Here is a 21,237-nt window from a genome sequence, read left to right as displayed (position 1 = left end):
CCTCACGATGGAATGTGCCCCATTAGGAGGTTTTGTGGTCTCATTGTGGCAGGATGAGGAATGAAACTGAGGTGTATCTTTTTCCTTGTGATCCCGCGAGGAAGTGGCAGTTTGTTTTCACTAGGGTAACTAAGATGGAAGGGAAGATATACATAAACCAAAATGCATCCTTGTAAAGTTATGTACCAGACTGCATTATACCATTAGGCCTGAGAGAATGGATCGGACAAATTGTTTGAGGAAAGTGTAATGACTCAAAGACTGAGAGATTTTACAAGTCAAGTGATCGCTCTTATTTATTTAGATTTATTAAATACTACTAGAGTCCATCAATAAGTATGTGCATTTAAACCGTACCTTTAATAGGAAAAACAACCAAAGGTGCTTCATAGCTGAACCTTTGTAGAAAAGTTACAAGAGATGACTAGAAGCTCGATTAAAGAGGTAAGATTTGAAAAGTCCTTTTAAAACTGAGTAAAGATGCAGAGGGTTTAAGGAAGAAGTTTCAAAGTTCACACGCAAGATAGCTGAAGGGTCTGTCTCCAATAATGGAATGGAGGAAAGGATGTACAAGATGCCAGATTTGAAAAACAGGAGGGATGCAAGACCACATACAGTTAGTTGCAATGGTCAATTGGGCAAGGCAATGACAGGATGGATGAGATTTTAAATTCCAAGAGTTCAAAAAGTAAGGATTCAAAGAGTAGGGAGCCAATGTAGACTATTAGCCTACCGTCCCCTATATCAGCTCCTGGGGAAAAAAAATCTCCGAATTGACTTACAGCTGCATTTTCAAAATCTCAATTATCTGGCCTTTGGTCTTTCATTTGTCACAACATTTCTTCAGCTACAGATTTGCTCAATTGCACCCTCACCTCCATCTTTGATGCCCTCGCCCCCAATAAAATCGTTACTCGGTACAGCCCCCATCATTACTCCTTTAGGCCCAAGGACACAGACTTGAAAGGATATGGCAGACAACTGGTTTAGCATTCACTGCCAGATCTGCAGAACTACATAAAGCACTCTCAACTCCTGCTATGTCCTGTTAAAACTGCTCACTATACCAGGATCACCCTGAAATGCAAATATAAACTTTAGCTTCTTTTCTCGACTGCATACCATCATGTTAAACCCTCTCTCTTGTCTACTACACTTTCACTTCCAACAATAATTGCGGGAACTCAAGGATTTATCATCGATTGGCTGCCTTTGCCCCATCCCTCCCTTCCACTAGCAGATCAGGCCAAACTGCTTCTAAAGCTCCCCTCTGCCTTGGTCCTGAAATCACATCTTTCTCTAGTTTCTCTTCTTTTTGCTCTCATACCCACTTCAAGCACATCTTGAGCATGAGACTCACTTCCTAGTCCCTTGACCCTGTTCCCACGAAACTGCTGACCACTAACACTCTCCTCCTCCTGACCCCCATGTTAGCTGATATTGTTAATTGTTCTGTAAGTGTTATCCCTCTCTGCTTTCGATCTGCTACCATCATCCCTCTCCTCAAAAAGCCCCTTGACTACACTGTTCTTGCAAACAACTGTCCCATCTCCAATTTCCCTTTCCTCTCCAAAATCCTTGAATTTTGTTGTTGCCTCCCAAATCCATTCTCATCTTTCCCAGAACTCTATGTTTGAATCCCTCCAATAAAGTTTGCATCCTTGCCTCAGTAGCAAACAGCTCTTAACAAAGTCACAAAGGACCTCCTATATGACCATGACAAAGGTGAACATTCCTCCTCATCCTGATTGACCTGTCTGCAGCTTTGACCACATCATCCTCCTCCTCCAATGCCTCTCCACTGCTGTCCGGCTGGTTGGGATTGCTTACATTGTTCCATTCTTATCTAACCGTGGCTGGAGTATCACTTGCTTTTCTTCCTACTCCCGCACTGTTTCCTCTGGTGTCCCCCAAGGATCTATTCTTGACTCCCTGCTACTTGTCACCTACTTGCTGCCGGTCAGTGTCATCATACAAAAGCACAGCGTTAGTTTGTACATGGATGCTGTTGATACCTAGTTCTACCTTATCACCACCTCTTTCGACTCATTCACTATTGCTAAATTATCAGATTGCCCATCCAACATCTAGTACTGGGTCAGCTGAAATTTCCACTAATTAAATATGGGAAGAATGAAGCCATTGTTTATCGTCCCCCTCCAAACTCCACTCTTTAGCTACCAACTCCATCCCTCTTCCTGGCAACCATCCCGAGACTAAACCAGATTCTTCACAATCTTGGTGTCATATTTGACCTAAGGTGCTGCTAAACTAGCGGCTAGTTTCTTTTTTCTCTTCTTGGCCGGCACAACGATGGGCTGAATGGCCTCTTTCTGCACCGTAACTTTTCTATGGGTCTATGGTGCAGTGAGCTTGCGATCACATATTTGTACCATCCCTAAGCCTAATAAACTTGAAACTCTGAAGGGTTATTGATTTTCTTTTTTGATTTTTCTTTTTAAGAAAGAGCAACAAAATGTTATATTACTAAAAGAGCCAAGTGTGAGAGCAACTGTACAACTCAGCAATGTCTGAACCACCAGAAATGGTGATTGTCTAATACGAGCTAATCTGCTGGGGAGAAAGTGGAGTACAGAATATTATTCCTGCTGAGACGATAGGGTGGTGGAAGCTGATTCCATCTATGATTTTGAAAGGGAGCTGGACAGGTGCTTGAGGATGATGAGCTTAGAGTTGCAAAAAGTGGGAGTGTGGGATTGAGCACAACTTTTCTTTCAAAGAGCCAGCATGGACATTGCAGCCCAAATGGCCTACTTCTGTGCTGTAAATTTCTATAATTCCCTGGAAACAAGCTGCCACTCCAGTGAGATATTTGAGTCACTGGAGTGATGTTTGTGCCCTGAAGTTACCTGCCATTGTGTCAATACAACTTTACAGAAGTCTCAAGAGGGAACAGCCCAACAACTTGACCAATCAGCCATAGGATCTCGCCCATATCCTATCTTCCACTTATATATAACTACTACTTTCACCTGTTCCAGTGACTCCTCCAGACAATGGGTAGAGTACACTGCCCAAAACATCGGGGCCTACTAATCCTAAGGAGCAAATTTCACATGGTGTAATTGTAAAAGAGTCTTACTCAATCAAACTTATCATTCAGCATCTAATTATGACATTTGAAGTTGACAACACCTTTTAAACTTACCTGTCTAAACTCCCCCGTCAAAAGGTGCCCAACTCAAGAACAGGCTTCCCCCAAAGTTGACGAACTGAACTTGAACACACAAGCTTCACGAACTCACCTGCCTCGCTGAAGACTTCAAACTCAAGGAGATTTAAAATTGAGAAAGGCATTCAAAAGGCTGGCATCATTTTTGTGGGCATCAGGTAACAATCCTCCATGTTTCCTGTGCCAGTCAAAATGGCAGCTGGTGGGAGTCGGTTATGAAATTTAAACTTAAGGCCCCCCAGCCCCACCTCCATTTTTATCTGCCAATGTGGATTTGTTCAGCCCATTTTGTTAGTAGCTTTGACCTTTTTGAACAATCTGTTATTGCATATACTGTGTGCTACATTTCATTCAGCCAATATACAATTATCCCTGTAATGCTCCAATAAACTAGCTGACAGCTACGATTTTTCAAGAAAGGTCATCCTTCAGATTATGGTTTCCCTCCCATTTTATAAGGAATATCCTCAAAACCAATTTCAGAATAGACAGTATTGTCGGACACAATGCTGAATGAAGAAGAGTCTTTTTAGTGTAGTTTGTTTAAGGAATTGGATCCACGTGGGTAAGAACCTCCCACCTGACACAGCATTGATCTCCCTCATTCTAATTGGAAGTTGATGTAAGTAAGGAGTGTTCGTCAGTCTGGAATTTCACAACAGGTTATTGTTGGTTGTGGATTGTGTGCCTGATAATACAATAAGTATTTAAGCTTGTCCAGTTGTCAGTCTCAATGGATCAGTGTACAAAATGTATTTTATTTAAAACCCCTAAAAGCGTTACAGTATGTTTAGACTATGGCTAAGAGTCGGAGCTCTTGTGTACACGTGATGATACGCATTTGTACAGATCCTGCCCTGCCATGTATGTTATAAACGTTTACATAAGTGTAAGCATTAAAGAGAATGACATTTTTTTAAAATCACAGAATCTTTACAGTGCAGAATGACGCCATTCGGCCCATCGAGTCAGCACTGTCTCTCTGAAAGAACATTCTGCCTTCTCCCACTCCCCTGCCTTATCCCCGTAACCTTGCACATTCTTTTTCAGGTAGCAATCCAATTCCCTTTTGAATACCTTGATCGAACCTGCCTCCTCCATCCTCTCAGGAAGTTCATTCCAGACTCCAACCACCCTCTGGGTGAAAAGGTTTTGCCTCACATTATTTTACTCCTTTTGCCAATTATTTTGAATCTATGCTTTCTAGTTCTTCTCACTCTCTTGAATGGAAACAGTTCCTCACTGTTTATCCTGTCCATACCCCTCAGGATCTTGAATACATCAATCAAGCCTTCCCTCAGCCTTCTTTTCTTAAGGAAAACAGTCCCAACCTCCCCAGTCTACTCTCATAGCTGTAGTTCTTCATCCTGAGAACCATCCTTGTGAATTTCCTCTGTACTTTCTCCATTGTCTTCACATCTTTCCTCAAGTATGGTGCCTAGAACTGGACACAGTACTCCAAATGAGGTCTGTCTGTTGTCTTATACAAGTTCAACATGACCTCCTTATTCTTGTACTCAATGCCCCTATTAATAAAGCCTAAGATACTAAATATTTTATCAATTGCTCTCTCAACATGCCATGCCATCTTCAATGACTTATGTACATTTACACCGAACTCCTTTTGTTCCTGCACCTCCTTTAGAGTTTCTCCCTTTATTTTCTACCGTCTCTCCATATTCTTCCTGCCAAAATGAATCCCCTCACACTTCTCTGCATTGAACTTCATCTGCCACTTGTCTGCCCAATCCACCAGCATGTCTATGTCATTTTGAAGTTCAAGACTATCCTCATCACAGTTAACAACGTTCAGGTCCAGTCTGACATCATTCTGGGCTCTGATCATATGGTATCAAACTAGCCTCTCCAGGAGTTTCACGCCAGAGCTCGGTCAGGCTTTGCGCAACTTTTACTTGTTGTGTGAACCAAAAGCTGCAATGCATCGATGGTAAAATTAAAACACACCTTATGTTTGCCTACTATTTGATAGTACTCAGGGTTTAAATGCATTTTAGCTTATGCAAGGAGTGTTTCAGAGTCTCAAGAAGGAAGAAGCTGTGAATTTTTGTGCGATGACTTGACAGAGCAAACAGGTTTCATCAAGAAACAGTTAACTTTATTACTGAGAGATTTACAGATGCTTTCGCACTCAAACAGGACTCTTGTCAGGAAGCTGTGCCACCTGGATTGCCCACAATAAAGGCACATTGGTTGGACCCCCTGCAGTACACAATGTGGCCCCTGATTGACAGAAAGGAGGGACTATACCTCCAGTTACCACATTTCCTCCCCTTTCAGTTTTTTACAATTTCTATTTGCAGGAAAACATTTGAACAATCCATCAAACAAATATACAATTTCAGGCGATTATAAAGCAAGCTTCTGAGGTGCTCTCCTTATACTGCTAGAGCGGTGTAGCTCTACCGCTGGAGGTTTCTGCACGGGATCAACAGGGTCTAGAACTGCAGTATGAGACATCATCGGAACATGGCAGTTCAGGATTTGACAACTCTTCAGAGACATTTGGCATGTCTCTCCTAGGTCGATCAGACATCTCAGGAATTGACAGTTCAACGTTAATCATAGGTGAATCAGTTGGTTGTTGGAGTGTCTCTCTGGCACGAATTTGATCTATGTGATTTCAGAGTATTCTATCTCTCACTTGTACTTGGTAAGATAATGGACTCTTAGACAATGGCTCCAGGAACCCAGCGGGGTCCACTGCCGAAATTCCGTAAGCGTACCTTGTCACCTACGCTGAATGTGCGAGCTTTTAGAGTGCATGTCATGGTTAAACTTCTGATTACTCTGGTTCTGCTAGACATCGATGTTTCTAAAAGGGGAACCTTTATTTCCACTTGTTTCACAATTTCAGTCATTTCATTTTTTAATGACTCAATGGTTCTCAGTATATTTGAGGCATTCATTGCTTTTCATTTTAGTTCCTTGAGCCTCATCGTTGGATTTATATTTCCAATCTTACTTCTGTCTTTTCTTTCTCTGCAGCAGAGCTTGTCCTTCACTTTGATTTCACAGTTGACCAGGTCTCTCTCCTGTGAATTCTTAGCTTGCTTCAGTTCTGTAATTGTGCTACTCATGACTCCACTATCCATTCGCATCTTGGAAAGTTCCATGACTCTTCCTTTCAAGGCCTCTTTTGTTTAATTGAGCTGGTCCTTCAGCTCTTTGGTCTCTTTCTGTACTAATGAACATCACTGAGTCTTCTCTGCCAACTATTTCTTCAGTTTGTTCAGAGTGGCCTTAAATTCATCTTGCTTCTCTTCATAATTTTCTAGAGGAACAACCTTTGACTTGAGGGATCCTAGTAGCATGTGAAGGCCATTCCATTTCCCTGGCACACTCCAAGAACCCATGTTGTATTTTCTCGGAAGTTCTGGAAAAGGTGAAATATCTCAGACCAGTTAGGTTTGATCTTCTGTAGCCAGGCTCAGCCTAAAAAACTGGATCCTTCTCCTTTCTCAATTATTACAGGCAGCTGGGCTGTCTTTTGCTTCTGAGAGACTGGGACTTTGGTGATGCCCTTTACCGGAATGGATTCTCCCATGTATCTCTTCAGTTTAGCGATTGTCCGCTCCAGGCTTATTGGCTGTCTTCCTTCATTAAAGTGTGTTCTCCCACCACCGAGGTCGAGGCAGCCGTGTCCACTACCATTTTCAGTAGCTTCTCATTCACTTATAATGTTACGGTAATAAGTTCAGTCTTCACAGCAGTCACATTGTATAAGGAGTAAATGTCAGGAGCAGCAGCTTCAGGCGTTGTTGTACCCGTTACTCCTATCATGTTTGTTTGCTGTTTTGCAAACTGATTTAACTTTGTCTGGCCACGTGACCTTCTTATGACAATAATGGCATCCTCCCTCTTTAAATTTACAGGTATCTGCTCCGTGGTCACCTCCACATCTATAGCAACTTTGTCTTGAAGTCGCTGCTGAAGTGTTTCTGCTAGGCATTTTAATGTTTCTCACTGCGGACATTGAATCGCGCTTTGATTCTGCAGGTCTGGCTTTTGTGCCACGCTCGGTTCCTGCCAACATGAAGTTCGGCACCATTTTCCATGTGTTGCAAAGCCGGCGAGTCTCTCTCAGCACTTTGCATAGGGAGGGAGATTGCTAGGGTGCACTTAAAGTCGATGTCGACCTTGGCAAGTAAACGGCGCTGAATGGCGTCGTTCTTAACTCAACAAACCAAACAGTCCCGCAGCATATTGTTTAACGTGTCCCCAAAGTCGCAGTGTTCTGTTAACTGCTTGAGGTTCACGACATAGATGGATTCTCCTGGGGCCCTAACTCTTGAATTAAATTTAAAACGCTGCATTATGACGGATGGCTTCGGCTCGAAGTGTATTTTCACAAGGCCCACTAATTCATTATAGGACTTGGAATTGGGTGCACTCGGGGCCATCAGGTTGTGAATGAGGTTGTATGTTTTACTGCCACATACGCTTAAGAGGATCGCTTTCTGCTTTTCCTCCACGGTTATCTCGTTTGCTACAAAATAAAATCTGAGGCGCTCTACGCACTGGCTCCAATCTTCCATAGTCGCATCATATGGATCAACTCTAAAGGAGGTGCAGGAACAAAAGGAGTAGCTTTTTTTTAATTTGATGTACTCACAGTAAGAGGGCAAGGCACAGAGTCAGAGCTGATTTTACCCTCATCGCCAATTGAGCGGACAGGTTTCATCAAGAAACAGTTAACTTTGTTACAGAGAGATTTACAGATACTTCACACTTGAACAGGACTCTCATCAGGAAACTCTACCACCAGGATTGCCCACGCTAAAAGCTCATTGGTTGGAGCCCCCACAGTACATCATGTGACCACCCACCCCCATTGACAGAAGGGAGGGGCTATAACATCAGTTACCACACTTTGTGTAGTATAATTTGTTTAAAACCAGAAAAGTTTTTCTTTTCCTTACCCTACTTAATGATTTTTAATTCAATTTAATAAATGCCCCCAAGTTTGTTGTACTTGGTGATTTATGTGTGTTGTCAGTCATTAAGACCTTTTGATGTCCACTTGATGTTCTCTCTTTCTGATGTCCATCTCTCCTGAGGAAGGTTGATTAACAAATGATTGCAAGTAAATTGGTCTGTGTTTTTATGTGAATTTAATGAGATCATACCTGCTGTTCACAAATGTTCAAGCTAAAGATCACTGGGAGTGCAAACTTTTCCCCGACAGTATTTACATTTATCATCAGCCTTTCTGCTCAATTAGCTTTTATTTGCTGCTTTGGTTTCAACAACAACCTGAATTACATAGCCCCATTAACACAGTGAAATGTGTCAATGCAGCTAGGTTGCATAGAAATATGCTGCATATAACACATTGGATACCTTGGTTATACAGTCTGTGACTGCAGAGTGTTCAGGATTTAATACTATGTATTCCTAGGAAAGCATGTATTTTTTTCAATTTTCGCCCTTCCTCACCTGAGCCCAAGCACTTTGTCCTCCAGTACCGCAACCAAGTCATCATTCTTCCTTTGTGAAACCGTGCAGTGAGCACCAGCAGTTATGTGCTCATTGCAGGGGGCGTAGGGAAGGCATCACAGCAAAGCTCACTCCAATCCTGCCTTTATGCAGCACCCATATAGATGTACTTTCTCGCAGGAGTCCCTGAATAGGCCTTGGCAACAAGAATCCTAGCTGTCATTTCTCTTCAGCCCAGGGCCACCCAAAAACCAGTTTTAGTGATCCAACTGTTGCCCTGGTTGAGATCAGCTAATTTGTAGGGAGACAGTGGCATAGTGGTAATATCACTGGACGAGTAATCCAGAGGCCCAGGCTAATGTGCGTTCAAATCCCACCATGGCAGCTTTCAATTCAATTAATAAGCCTGGAATTAAAAGAAACGCTAGTCTCAGTAATGGTGACCATGAAACTATCATCAATTGTCGTAAAAACCCATCTGGTTCACTGATGTCCTTTCGGGAAGGAAATCTGGCGCCCTTATCCAGTCTGACCTACATGTGACTCCAGACCACAGCAAGGTTAACTCCCCTTGGAAATCGCCAAGCAAACCATTCAGTTCCAGGGAAATCAGGGATGGGCAACAAATGCTGGCCTTTCCAGCGACACCCACATCCCATGAAAGAATAAAGGGGGAAAAAATATCGTCACAGGCCAGGGCACTCGATTTATGCAGGGGCCTTGATGGAAATCTACCATCTATATCCATGCAGCCCACCAGCACAGAAGTTCAGTAAGCTTCTTGTGCCTTGCCTGCCTTGGATCACCCTACATTTTGGGGTATGAACTTGAACTTGCAGGGTTACCTAGAAATAAGCTGAGTGATAGGTTTGCTCTGCTATGTCTCATTAATGAGTTAAGTGTGCTGGTCAGTTATCAACATTGCCTTTGAGTGCTAATATTGAAAATTCATTACCAAGTGCGCCACAGACAGCTAACTCCTGGTTCCAGTCTTCAATTGCCATATCATTTTCAAACGACGCTGACTCAAGAGAGTTTCCATTTATATCTCCCATGCTCTCACAAAGAAGATATTCATTGGCTCCTCAGTAACTAGCTGATGAGCGCAGGTTCGAGCCCTGGCTAGGCAAACAGCAGGTATCAGGTGCGCGTGGTTAGCATAGCATATCATAAAATGTGAGAGTGCATTGCCACCATCTGCCAAAAAAAAAACAGGCATCCATGATATTACATTGAATGACGGCTCCACCACTTGGCCATGTGGAGGTTTCACAGCATGCTTCTTGCCTCTCTGAAACCCAGTCATTTCAGACACTGAATCCTGCGCTGTAATTTTAACTCAACCCGCACAGCAGGAAGTTGATCAGATTTGATTGCCCACCCATTTTAAACCACACCTGATTTTACTTTCCATTTACATAGGGTGGAAAACAGGAAGTCAATCCGAACTCATCAGATTCCCACTGGGAGGGTGGAATTAAAATAACCCACTACATTTCGGAATTTACCATCTCACACTCGTACTCCAGACAATAGATTGCAGCAGCTGTTGTCTCTCACCCGCCCCCCCGTTTTCCCACTGGCTATAAGATGGGTATCAACATCGCCATAGTAGGCTCCATGTTGTTTGAGTATGCCCAAGCTGTAAATAAAGAATCTACTTGCAAAATATCGGGCACCTTACAAAAACAAAATACTGTGGATACTGTAATTTAGACATAAAAACTGTAATTGCTGGAAATACTCAGCAGGTCAGATAGCATCTGTGCAAGTAGAAACAGAGTGAACGCTTCCGTTGAAAGGTCATTCACCTGAAAGTTTAACTCTTTCTCCACAGATTTTGCCTGCTCTGATGAGCTTTTATGTTCAAGACATTGAAATCCAGTGCAATGTACCAGGCCAATTCATCAGCAGCCATTTAGTCAGGATCCTCATATGAGGGGCATTGGTGAAGTCCACTATGAGACTGACTCACTTTGCTTCTATTTCACATCCCCCAACCCCAAATGCCAACTGGCTGGGAGGAGATCCTTTATCGTTTGACCTGTCTTTCTCTTTTTGGAAATGGAAGACTGGCTGGACATTGCCAGTGTTTTAATTTCAAACAGGCTTTCTACATTTACCATCATCTCCATTTTCTTACCTTTTCATTAAGCTCCCATTACAAACTCTTTGTTTCTTTAACTCTTTAAGGCTGCTTCATGGTAACATTCTTGAAATGATCTTTTACATCATTCAGCAATGAAAATCACTGGTACTTCCACACCGCTGGTTGTTTTCTTTCCCCTTCCCTTATTATTATGCTTGTTTATCTCTTATTTTCAATTTGAAAAAGGGGAGGATCATGAAATGTCAATTGTTCTCCCGCTGCAGATGCTGGCAGCTCAGTGTGTTTCTAACTTATTTTGCTTTTATTTCAGATTTTCAACATTCCCTATTTTAGTGTGTGCAGTAAATTTGACAAACTTGACCAGGATACTGGTACCCAAATCATTTATGTAAATTAGACGTAACTGGGGTCTGAACATTGACTCATGCAGGAGCCTACACTGCCTTTCATTAGTACTTTGCTTCCTCATTTTTTTCTCTTAAACCACCTTCCTGTTCAACCTATGTTTTTCTTTAGATGCCTATGGTTTTCACTTAACGAGAAGTCTTTTTGCGTGGAACTTGAGTGAAAGTTTTCTAAAATTCTTAGTAAACTGCAGAGGAGTTCCACAATCGACTTTATCTGTCCTGAAAGTCAAGGTTGTTTGTCATTGAGGCTATTTCCCTTTTATAAACGTAATATCTAGTCATTATCGCATTAATGTTTGTGGGACTTGATTGTGTGCAAATTGGTTACTAAGTTCCTTACATTACGACAGTGACTACACTTCAAAAGTACATGATAATCTGTACAGCACTTTGGGATGTCCTGATGTTATAAAAGGCATAATACAAATGTAAGCCTGCCTTTCTTTAAATCATGTTCACTGTTTATCTATTGTTTCACGTAACCGTAAAGTAGATTTACTCACTAACTTCATACTGCAATTGTGAGACATTTACTACAGCCCAATGATACTACATTCATTTTCAGCAACAATAATGTACACTTACATTGCACCATAACAGAGTAAAAGCCTAGAAACTACCATTAACAAAAAGCAAAAAAATTATAGCTCTTCAAAATCTGTAACCTGAACAGAAAATATTAGAAACACTCAGTGGGGTCTGTCAGCATCTGTGGAGAGAACAAATGAGTTAATATTTCATGTGTCTATTCTCATTTTCTCTATTTGGATGCTGCCTAGCCTGAGTTTTCCAAGCAATGACCATGACAATTATGTTACATGGTCGATTTTGTTAATGCAGAAGTCAGGAGTATGGTGGAAAACTCTCCACTTGCCTGGATGAATGCAGCTCCAACAGCACTCAAGACATGTGACACCATCCAGGAAAAAGCAGTCTGCTTGATTGTCCACCAACTTAAACATTCATTGCTTCCACCCACTGACGCACAATGGCAGCAGTGTGTACTATATACAAGATGCACTGCAGCAACTCACCAAGGCTTCTTTGACAGCACTTTCAAAACCCATAACCTCTAACTCCTAGAAGGACAAGGGCAGCAAACACATGGGAACACCACTACCTTCAGGTTACCCTCCAAGCCACACCCCATCCTGACTTGGAACCATAATTGCTGTTCCTTCACTGTCACTGGATCAAAGTCCTTGAACTCCCTTCCTAACAGCACTGTCCCCCAAAATCATTTCATGTAGGAGCTTTAGAGCTTAATTTGCTCCCAAGTCCTGGAGTTGGTGGAACTTTGGGATAACCCACTGCAACTTTCAGTTCCCAAGGATCTTTTGGTTGTGTTGACTTTTTTAGTTTTGCTTGTGCCGTTCAGATCAGTCCAGGTCAGACTATTGGAATTGGATAATGAAGAAAGATGAATGTAGCAGATCTACTGAATTGAATCAAACTGTTGTTTTTACTGACTACAAAACACAGTAATTCTTCTGAGAAATCGCTGAATCTGAGAGAAGTTTAACAAGTGTAATTTCACCAGTGCTGGTAAGCAGAGTGTCAGGCAATTTGGAAAGATTTGACTTAATTGTTTTTCCTGTCTCATTAAAATGATGAATCAAGAGGTGCTGGGAATGTGCTGTGTCACCTAAGGAAACGATGCATGAGTCTTCAATTCAAACATGTTTTATCTCTCCTAAGTATACTGCTGTGTGACCTGTGTACTGGTCTAAAATAGATACTTACTGAAATGACAGGTGCAAAACCAGGGAGAAACTTGTACCCAGTGACTGCACTGTATATTATATATTATGCGCTATATGATTGGGCAAAAGGTACTGGAGGCATGATTTCAGTGGATTCTTCCGATGCTACAGGTACTTGTAAACTTTGATTCTCATTTTTTTTTTTTTTTTTTGTAAAAATATACTTTATTCATAAAAAATCTTCAATCACATTCAAAACCATTTCAAAAACAACATTACAAGGGTACAATCCAGGTTAAACTTTTACAAAATGTATCACCAGGTGCATCAGTACAAACAATATTACAATCATTTACAGCCTTTCATTTTGATCTGTACAGCCCGAGGGGCTCTAAACAGTTCCCAGTCTCTCGGTGCGCTGTGGTAGAAAGGTCTTAGACAGCGACCCTTCCCCATTGCGCCTTTGCGGCAGCTGCCCCAAGCTTTAGTGCGTCCCTCAGCACGTAGTCCTGGACTTTGGATTGTGCCAGTCCGCAACAATCGGTCGGGGACAACTCTTTGTGCTGGAAGACCAACAAGTTTCGGGCAGACCAAAGCGCGTCTTTCACCGAGTTGATGATCCTCCAGCTGCAGTCGATGTTTGTCTCGGTGTGTGTCCCTGGGAACAGCCCGTAGAGCACAGAGTCCTGTGTCACAGAACTGCTCGGGATGAACCTCGACAGCAACCACTGCATCTCTCTCCAGACTTTCTTTGCAAAGGCACAATCCACAAGGAGGTGAACAACGGTCTCTTCCCCACCACAGCCACCTCGAGGGCATCGTGCAGAGGGGGTGAGACTCCTGGCGTGTAGGAAGGATCTGACGGGGAGGGCCTTTCTCACCACCAGCCAAGCTACGTCTTGGTGCTTGTTGGAAAGTTCTGGCGATGAGGCATTCTGCCAAATGACTTTGACAGTCTGCTCGGGGAACCATCCCACAGGGTCCACCCTCTCCTTATCCCTCAGGGCCTCTAGGACGTTACGTGCTGACCACTGCCTGATGGACTTGTGGTCAAAGGTGTTTTTCTGCATAAATTTTTCCACCAGGGACAGGAGGTACGGCGCGGTCCAACTACTTGGAGCGTTCCGCGGCAGCGTGGCCAGACCCATCCTTCGCAACACCGGGGACAGGTAGAACCTCAGCACGTAGTGACACTTGGTGTTTGCGTACTGAGGGTCTACGCACCGCTTGATGCAGCCACACACAAAGGTGGCCATCAGTATGAGGGCGATGTTGGGCACGTTTTTTCCCCCTTTATCTAGAGGCTTGTACATCGCGTCCCTGCAGACACGATCCATTTTCGACCTCCAGATAAAGCGGAAGATGGCTCGAGTGATCGCCATCGCGCAGGAGTGTGGAATGGGCCAGACCTGCGCCACGTACAGCAACAGCGAGAGTACCTCACACCTGATGACCAGGTTCTTACCCGCAATGGAGAGGGAGCGTCGCTCCCACATGCCCAGTTTCCTTTTCACCATAGCCACTCGCTCCTTCCAGTTTCTAACGCATGCCCCGGTCCCTCCGAACCATATCCCCAGCACCTTCAGGCCGTCAGCCCTGACAGTGAAGGGGACAAAGGATCGGTCAGCCCAGTTCCCAAAGAACATGGCCTCGCTCTTCCCACGATTTACCTTGGCTCCCGAGGCCAGTTCGAACTGGTCGCAGACGTGCATCAGTCTGCGCACCGACAGCGGATCCGAGCAGAAGACGGCGACGTCGTCCATGTACAGGGAGGCTTTTACCTGAGTGCCTCCACTGCCTGGGATCGTCACTCCTCTTATGCCCGGATCCTTCCTGATGGACTCGGCAAAGGGTTCTATGCAGCACACGAAAAGGACAGGCGAGAGAGGACAGCCCTGCCTGACTCCAGATTTAATCGGAAAGCTATCTGTTTCCCACCCATTGATTGAGACTGCGCTACTGATGTTAGTGTAGAGCAGTTGGATCCAATTTCGAATTCCCTCCCCAAAGCCCATTTTGGAGAGCACATCCCCCATGTAGGTGTGCGATATTCTGTCAAAGGCCTTCTCCTGATCCAAGCTGATGAGGCAGGTATCCACACCCCTGTCCTGTACATAGGCAATCGTATCCCTGAGCAGCGCCAGGCTGTCAGAGATCTTCCTGCCTGGCACAGAGCAGGTCTGGTCAGGGTGAATCACCAATTCCAGAGCGGATTTGACCCGGTTGGCGATGACCTTGGACAGAATCTTATAGTCCACATTCAACAGTGAAATGGGTCGCCAATTTCTAATTTCCTCCCTTTCCCCCTTGTGCTTGTAGATGAGGGTGATGATGCCTTTCCTCATGGATTCTGACATGCTGCCGGCCAGGAGCATACTCTCGTACACTTCTAGCAGGTCTGGGCCGATCAAGTCCCACAGAGCCGAATACAACTCCGCCGGCAGGCCGTCGCTTCCGGGGGTTTTACTCTTCTCGAAGGACTCGAGGGCCTTAGTCAGTTCGTCAGGAGTTAGCGGTTTGTCTAGGCTCTCCCGCGTACTGTGGTCTAAGACCTCCGTGATAGAGGACAGGAAGGACTGGGAGGCCGTGCTGTCCGTGGGCTTCACGTCATACAGACCGGCATAAAAGGATTTGCTGATCCTCAGAATGTCGGACCGTGATGACTTTACTGAGCCGTCTTCTTCCTTCAGGCTGCTGATCACAGAGCGCTCTCTGTGTACCTTTTGGAAGAAGAAACGTGAGCACGTCTCATCCTGCTCCACGGAGCGGACTCTGGAACGGAAGATGATCTTGGAGGCCTCCGAGGCAAAGTGCGAGGCTTGCTGGCCCTTCACCTCTTGGAGCTCCTCCTTGACATCGACCCCCATCGACTGCAGCCGGAGCAGATTCTGCATCTTTTCCTGGAGTCGGGACATTTCCCTCTGTTCCTTTCTAGCTTTCTGGGTGCCTTTGCGGATGAAAAACCTCTTGATGCTTCCCTTGATCACTTCCCACCAGTGTGTCAGGGACTCAAAGAGGGGTTTCACGGTTCTCCAACCTTTGTAATCCCTCTTGAGCTCCTCAATGTTCTCTGGGGTCAGCAGTTGCACATTTAGCTTCCATGCCCCCCTGCCCACCCTCAGGTCTTCCTCCAAGTGGCAGTCCGCCAGTAGGAGGCAGTGGTCAGAGAAGAACACCGGCTTGACCTCGGTGGATCTGACTGTGAATGCACGGGACACAAACAGGAAGTCTATCCTGGAACGAATGGACCCGTCTGGCCGCGACCAGGTGTATCTACGCTGCGCTCCGTCTGCAGGGTTGCTGAAGACGTCGTGCAGCTTGGCATCCTTAACTGTTTCCATCAGGGATCTGGACGTAGCGTCCAATCTGCTTCCGGCCCTGCCGGATCGTCCAGCCGCATCGATGATGCAGTTGAAGTCCCCGCCCAGAATGACCGGCCTGGAGGTCGCCAGCAGCAGTGGGAGCTGCTGAAAAACCGTAAACTTTGATTCTCATTGATCTGGCTTCAAGTTCTGAGGGGAAATTAAAACAGCCTTCTGGACTTAAGGTACAGACCACCAGGGAGCTCTGATCCACTTCTGCATGAACCCAAGGTAAAGGGGATAGCAGAACGTCAATGTTATTGGTTCAGAGTCAGGCTACTGTTGGGTGTCGGCATGTGAGTGGGTGTGGATAGGGCTTGCAGCGTGAGGTCACTTCAAGTGGAAAGCGAAGGGTGAAGGAAAAGAATGTAGGGCACAAATAGCAAAGAAACACACCTAGCAAAAGAGGAGCACTTGTTAATAATCAACATTTTGCTGACTGTAGCCACTGTATATATTGCCATGCATACAGACAGCCATATAGTGAATGGTGTGTTCCTCAGTGTTAGGCTGCGTTCAGTGTTCTTAGGTTTTTGCAAATGAACCTGAGCTCAGGAACAATACAGCTACTGTTTGCATTTTTATGTATTCAGGTCATACTTCTGCTCTATTAAGCCACCCTCCTATTGTAAATAAAAAAACTACAGACCCTCTCTAGCCTACTTCACATGTACTCCTGTTGAATATGTATTGAGGATAAGGGTCTCGTAAGCACTTTGTGGGAATTGTGCTGTACACTTCATAGGTGAGCTCTTCACTCTCTGGTCAATTGGCATTTACAGCAGTACCAAGGGAGTGCTCAGGAGCTGCAGTAATTTGGGTGTTTCTTCCTGCGTTGTGGTAATGAGGGTGTTTGTTCCCGAGCTGCAGTAATGAGGTATTTGCTCCCCAGTTGCAGCAATGAAGGATGGGAAGAGATTGCTTTCCCTTCACTTTCAGCTATGTTAATCAAATAATCTGAGTTGCAGAGACAGGGCCTGACACTTTAGGAAAATGTAACAAAGTTGCATCTCTCCAAACTCATTTCACATAGACAACTTAATGCTAGCATGAAAAACTGAGAGGTGAATGGTGAACATGCTGATCCAGTGTGTCACCCATTGATGTGATGACAGTATCAGTGGTAGTTGCTGATAGTGTGTCATCTGGAGATGCTGGAAGTTTAAACCCAGATACCTAGAGTGTAATAACCAACAACCAAAGAATAAGAGGAAAGTTATAGCGTTACATAACCAGATGTGTAAATAGAGGGAGTGGAGTGTTGTTTATAAGCTTATTGATGTAACTTGGAGACAAGTAACACAACAGAAAAAAGGGGGAATGAGAACTGAAATAGTTTACTGGAAAAAAAAGAAATAGAAAAACATTGGGAAGCAATTAATGGTATTTTGCTTTTATGTTAACTTTGTAGAGAACCTTGGTTGGACCACATTTGGTGTACTTTGAACAGTTCTAGTCTCCAAGTTATATAGAAGCACTGGAGAAGGTGCAGGAAGGATTTCCTAGAATGATACCAGAATTTGAGAGGTTATACAATCAAGAAAGATTTAACAGGCTGGGGCTCTTGAAAAGAGAAACTGAGGGGTGACCTGATAGATGTATTTAAGATTTTGGGTTTGATTGGTTAAACATAGAGAAGATATTTTCACTTACGGCAGGGATCATAAATATAAGATAGCCACTAATAAATTCATTAAGGAAGTCAGGAGAAACTTCTTGATTCAGAGAGCATTTTAAAAATTCTTTCATGGCATGTGGGCATTGTTGGCTACGTCAATATTTATTGTCCATCCCTAATTGCCCTTTAGAAGGGAATGGTGAGCTGCCTTCTTGAACTCCTGCAGTCCATGTGGCGTAAGTACACCCACGGTGCTGTTAGGGAGAGAGTTCCAGGATTTTGACCCAGCAACAGTGAAGGAATGGCGATATAGCTCCAAATCAGGATGATATGTGACTTGGAGAGGAACTTGCAGGTGGCATTGTTCTTGTACATCCGCTACCCTTGTCCTTCTAGATGATAGTGGTCACGGGTTTGGACGTTTCTGTCGAAGGAGCCTTGGTGAGTTGCTGCAGTGCATCTTGTGGATGGTGTACACTGCTGTCACTGTTTGCGTCGGTGGTGGAGGGAGTGGATATTGAAGGTGATGGATGGGGCGCCAAACAAGTGGGCTGCTTTATCCTGGATGGTGTCGAGCTTCTTATGTTGGAGCTGCAGCCATCCAGGCAAGTAGAGAGTATTTCATCACACTCCTGGCTTGTGCCTTGTAGATGGTGGACAGGTTTGGGGAGTCAGAAAATGAGTTACTCTCTGCAGAATTCCCAGCCTCTGATGTGCCCTTATGGCCACAGTATTTATATGGCTAGTCCAGTTCAGCTTCTGGTCAATGGAAACCCCCCAGGATGTTGATAATGGGGGATTCAGAGATGGTTATGCCATTGAATATCATGGGGAGGTGGTTAGATTCTCTCTTGTTGGAGATGGTCATTGTCTGGCACTTGTGTGACGCAAATGTTACTTGCTATCTATCAGCCCAAGCCTGAATGTTGTCCAGGTCTTGCTGGATATGGACATGGACTTCTTCAGTATCTGAAGAGTCGCAAATGGTGCTGAACATTGTGCAATCATTAGTGTACATCCCACTTCTGACCTTATGATAGAGGGAAGGTCATTGTTGAAACAGCTGAAGATGGTTGGGCTGAGGACACTACCCTGAGGAACTCCTGCAGTGATGCCCTGGGACTGAGATGATTGACCTCCAACAACCACAACCATCTTCCTTTGTGCTAAGTATGACTCCAACCATTGGAGAGTTTTTCTCCTGATTCCCATTGACTTCAGTTTTGCTAGAGCTCCTTGATGCCACACTTGGTCAAATGCTGCCTTAATGTCAAGGGCAGTCACTCTCACCTCAACTCTTGAGTTCAGCTCTTTTATCCATACATAAAGGCAAAATACTGAAGATGCTGGAAATTTGAAACAAAAACACAAAATGCTGGGAAAACTCAGTAGGTCTGACGGTATCTGTGGAGAGAGAGACAGAGTTTTATCCATGTTTGGACTAAGGCTGTCATGTGGTCAGGGGCTGACTGGCCTTGGCAGAATGTGGAAATCGTTATGACATGGAGTAGTTGAGGTGAAGCGCATAGAGGCACTTAAGGCTAGATAAATACATGAGGATGAAAGGGATAGAGGATATGTTGATGGGGTTAGATGAAGAAGAGTGGGAGCATAAAGACTGGTGCGGATCTGTTGAACTGAATGCTCTGTTTTCTGCTGTACTTATTGTGTAAAGCGATACTGTATTTTAGTTCTTCCTCTTCTAATCCTATTTTCTGTATTTCAGGACAGGGTGAAGCAGTGCTGTATAAGCCCTTCCGCAAAGGCAAAGGACACCGACGCCCTAGTACAAGAGAGAGACCAGTTTTGCAACTGCGAGGAGAGAGATCAATATGGCACATATGAGGAGAGAGAGTCCAGCACAAATGAAGAGGATGACCCATGCGACAAACACCAGGAGCGTAAACAAAGCAAGGAAGAAAAGTAAGAACTTAAAGGCTTTTGCACAAGTACCGGAACACTTTGAATAATGAGATACCAGCTATGATTGAAGCCATGTACTCTTGTGGAACAATGGTTTGTGGTCATTGCCTGATTCTGAAACCACCTCTTGGTTTGCTCAAGTGCGCTTACTCTGCTGGCCAAGCTGTTGTTGGAAGTGCTGTAGGACATGCTCTATTGCCATTTCCAACTAATGCACAGCATTGCAGCATAGCCTCTTATGGGCAGAAATTTACATCCCGCTGGCGGGCACACGCCCAACCCAATTGCGCGTAAAATAGCACGTGATGATGTCGGCCATCACATACTTGCGCAATATTTCGGCCGGCTGGCATGCGTGAGAGTCAGCAGCGCACCCGCCAACAATCAAGAGGCCTATTAAGGTATTAAGAGAGATTTTTCGCTGCCCGTCCAACCTTACGGCTGGTGGGTGGGCAAATCGGCCAGGCACCCTTTGCATTTTTGAGGAAACCTCATCCACAGTCGGAATGAGGTTTCCGACCTTAATTTTAAAAAATGAAAATGTTTTGACGTCACAAAAATGATGTATATGTTCATGTGAGTGAGTCCTATGTGGGGACATATTTTTCAGAGTTTCCGGATCTTTATTTTTGATTTTAAAATTCTTCAGCTCCCTGAGGCAGCTCTCTGCCTTCAGGAAGCTTTCAGTGTGCGCTCCCCAACACCTGCGCAGACTTCAGAGCTCGCCCTCCTCCTGCCTCCACCCCAGCAGCACTGAGCCTTTCAGGGTGCCTGTCACACTGGCTGACCGTTAATTGGCCAGCCAGCGTGAAATCGCAGCCGGGGGGGGCGCCAATCGCGGGAGGCAGACCGTTTCCCAGCCACGCCCGCCCCGGGCCCGAAAATCCTGCCCTATGAGTTAATGGGTCGCTCTGCCAACAAGGGATGCATCCACCCAACATTAGCAATTATTGGGACACCAAATAAATACTGATTGGATCTCCTTGGTGATAATAATTTTACACAAATGCTGTGAGGAAGAAATGGAGTGGATCCCTCCTTGAAATGGTTGGTGGGATTTCTGGTGACTTTAGTTGCCAAAAGCCCTAAGGAATTAAGCCACACAGACCATAAGGTCTTTGATTTGATCTTGGTGTGTACTGAGTTAACACATGGGCTGTTACAGATACCACCAGATAAGGAAGAGAGTTCGGGTTCCAGCTTCTGATTGTAATGTTTTCCCCTGATGAATGAAGTTCCTTTGGACATTAGGTTAAGCTGGTGATCAGGCTTGGCAGTATGGTCCTCCACGTCCGAATGTTCTCCTGGCACTCAAAGCTCATATATGAGGAGTGGTCATTTGGGTGAGGCAATGGCTCATTCTTGATTCCCATGACAACATATCTTTCAAGGGATCAGCATCCAGGGGAGCAGGGTAAAAAGTGGAGGAAAATAGTGGTATCTCAAGGCTATTTTACTGTTTGT

General features: G+C 44.5%; 1 protein-coding gene across 2 annotated transcripts in view; it reads left to right on the top strand.

Annotated features, from left to right (window-relative positions):
• LOC144687791 (uncharacterized) overlaps nt 1-21,237 on the top strand; it is a 235,143-nt gene that overhangs the window by 196,411 nt on the left and 17,495 nt on the right. For both annotated transcript variants that reach the window (XR_013578209.1, XM_078554295.1), the window contains one exon: nt 19,577-19,773. Coding sequence is in view for 1 of the 2 variants with exons in the window: in XM_078554295.1 (XP_078410421.1) it covers nt 19,577-19,773 (197 nt within the window). In the remaining variant the exon portion in view is untranslated. The remainder of the gene's footprint in view (nt 1-19,576; nt 19,774-21,237) is intronic.

Source organism: Cetorhinus maximus, chromosome 12 (genome assembly GCF_964194155.1).
Source record: "Cetorhinus maximus chromosome 12, sCetMax3.hap1.1, whole genome shotgun sequence".
In the NCBI taxonomy this organism is placed as follows: Eukaryota; Metazoa; Chordata; class Chondrichthyes; order Lamniformes; family Cetorhinidae; genus Cetorhinus; species Cetorhinus maximus.
Note: the sequence above shows the minus strand (reverse complement) of the source record. Positions and strands in the feature narration are given on the sequence as shown.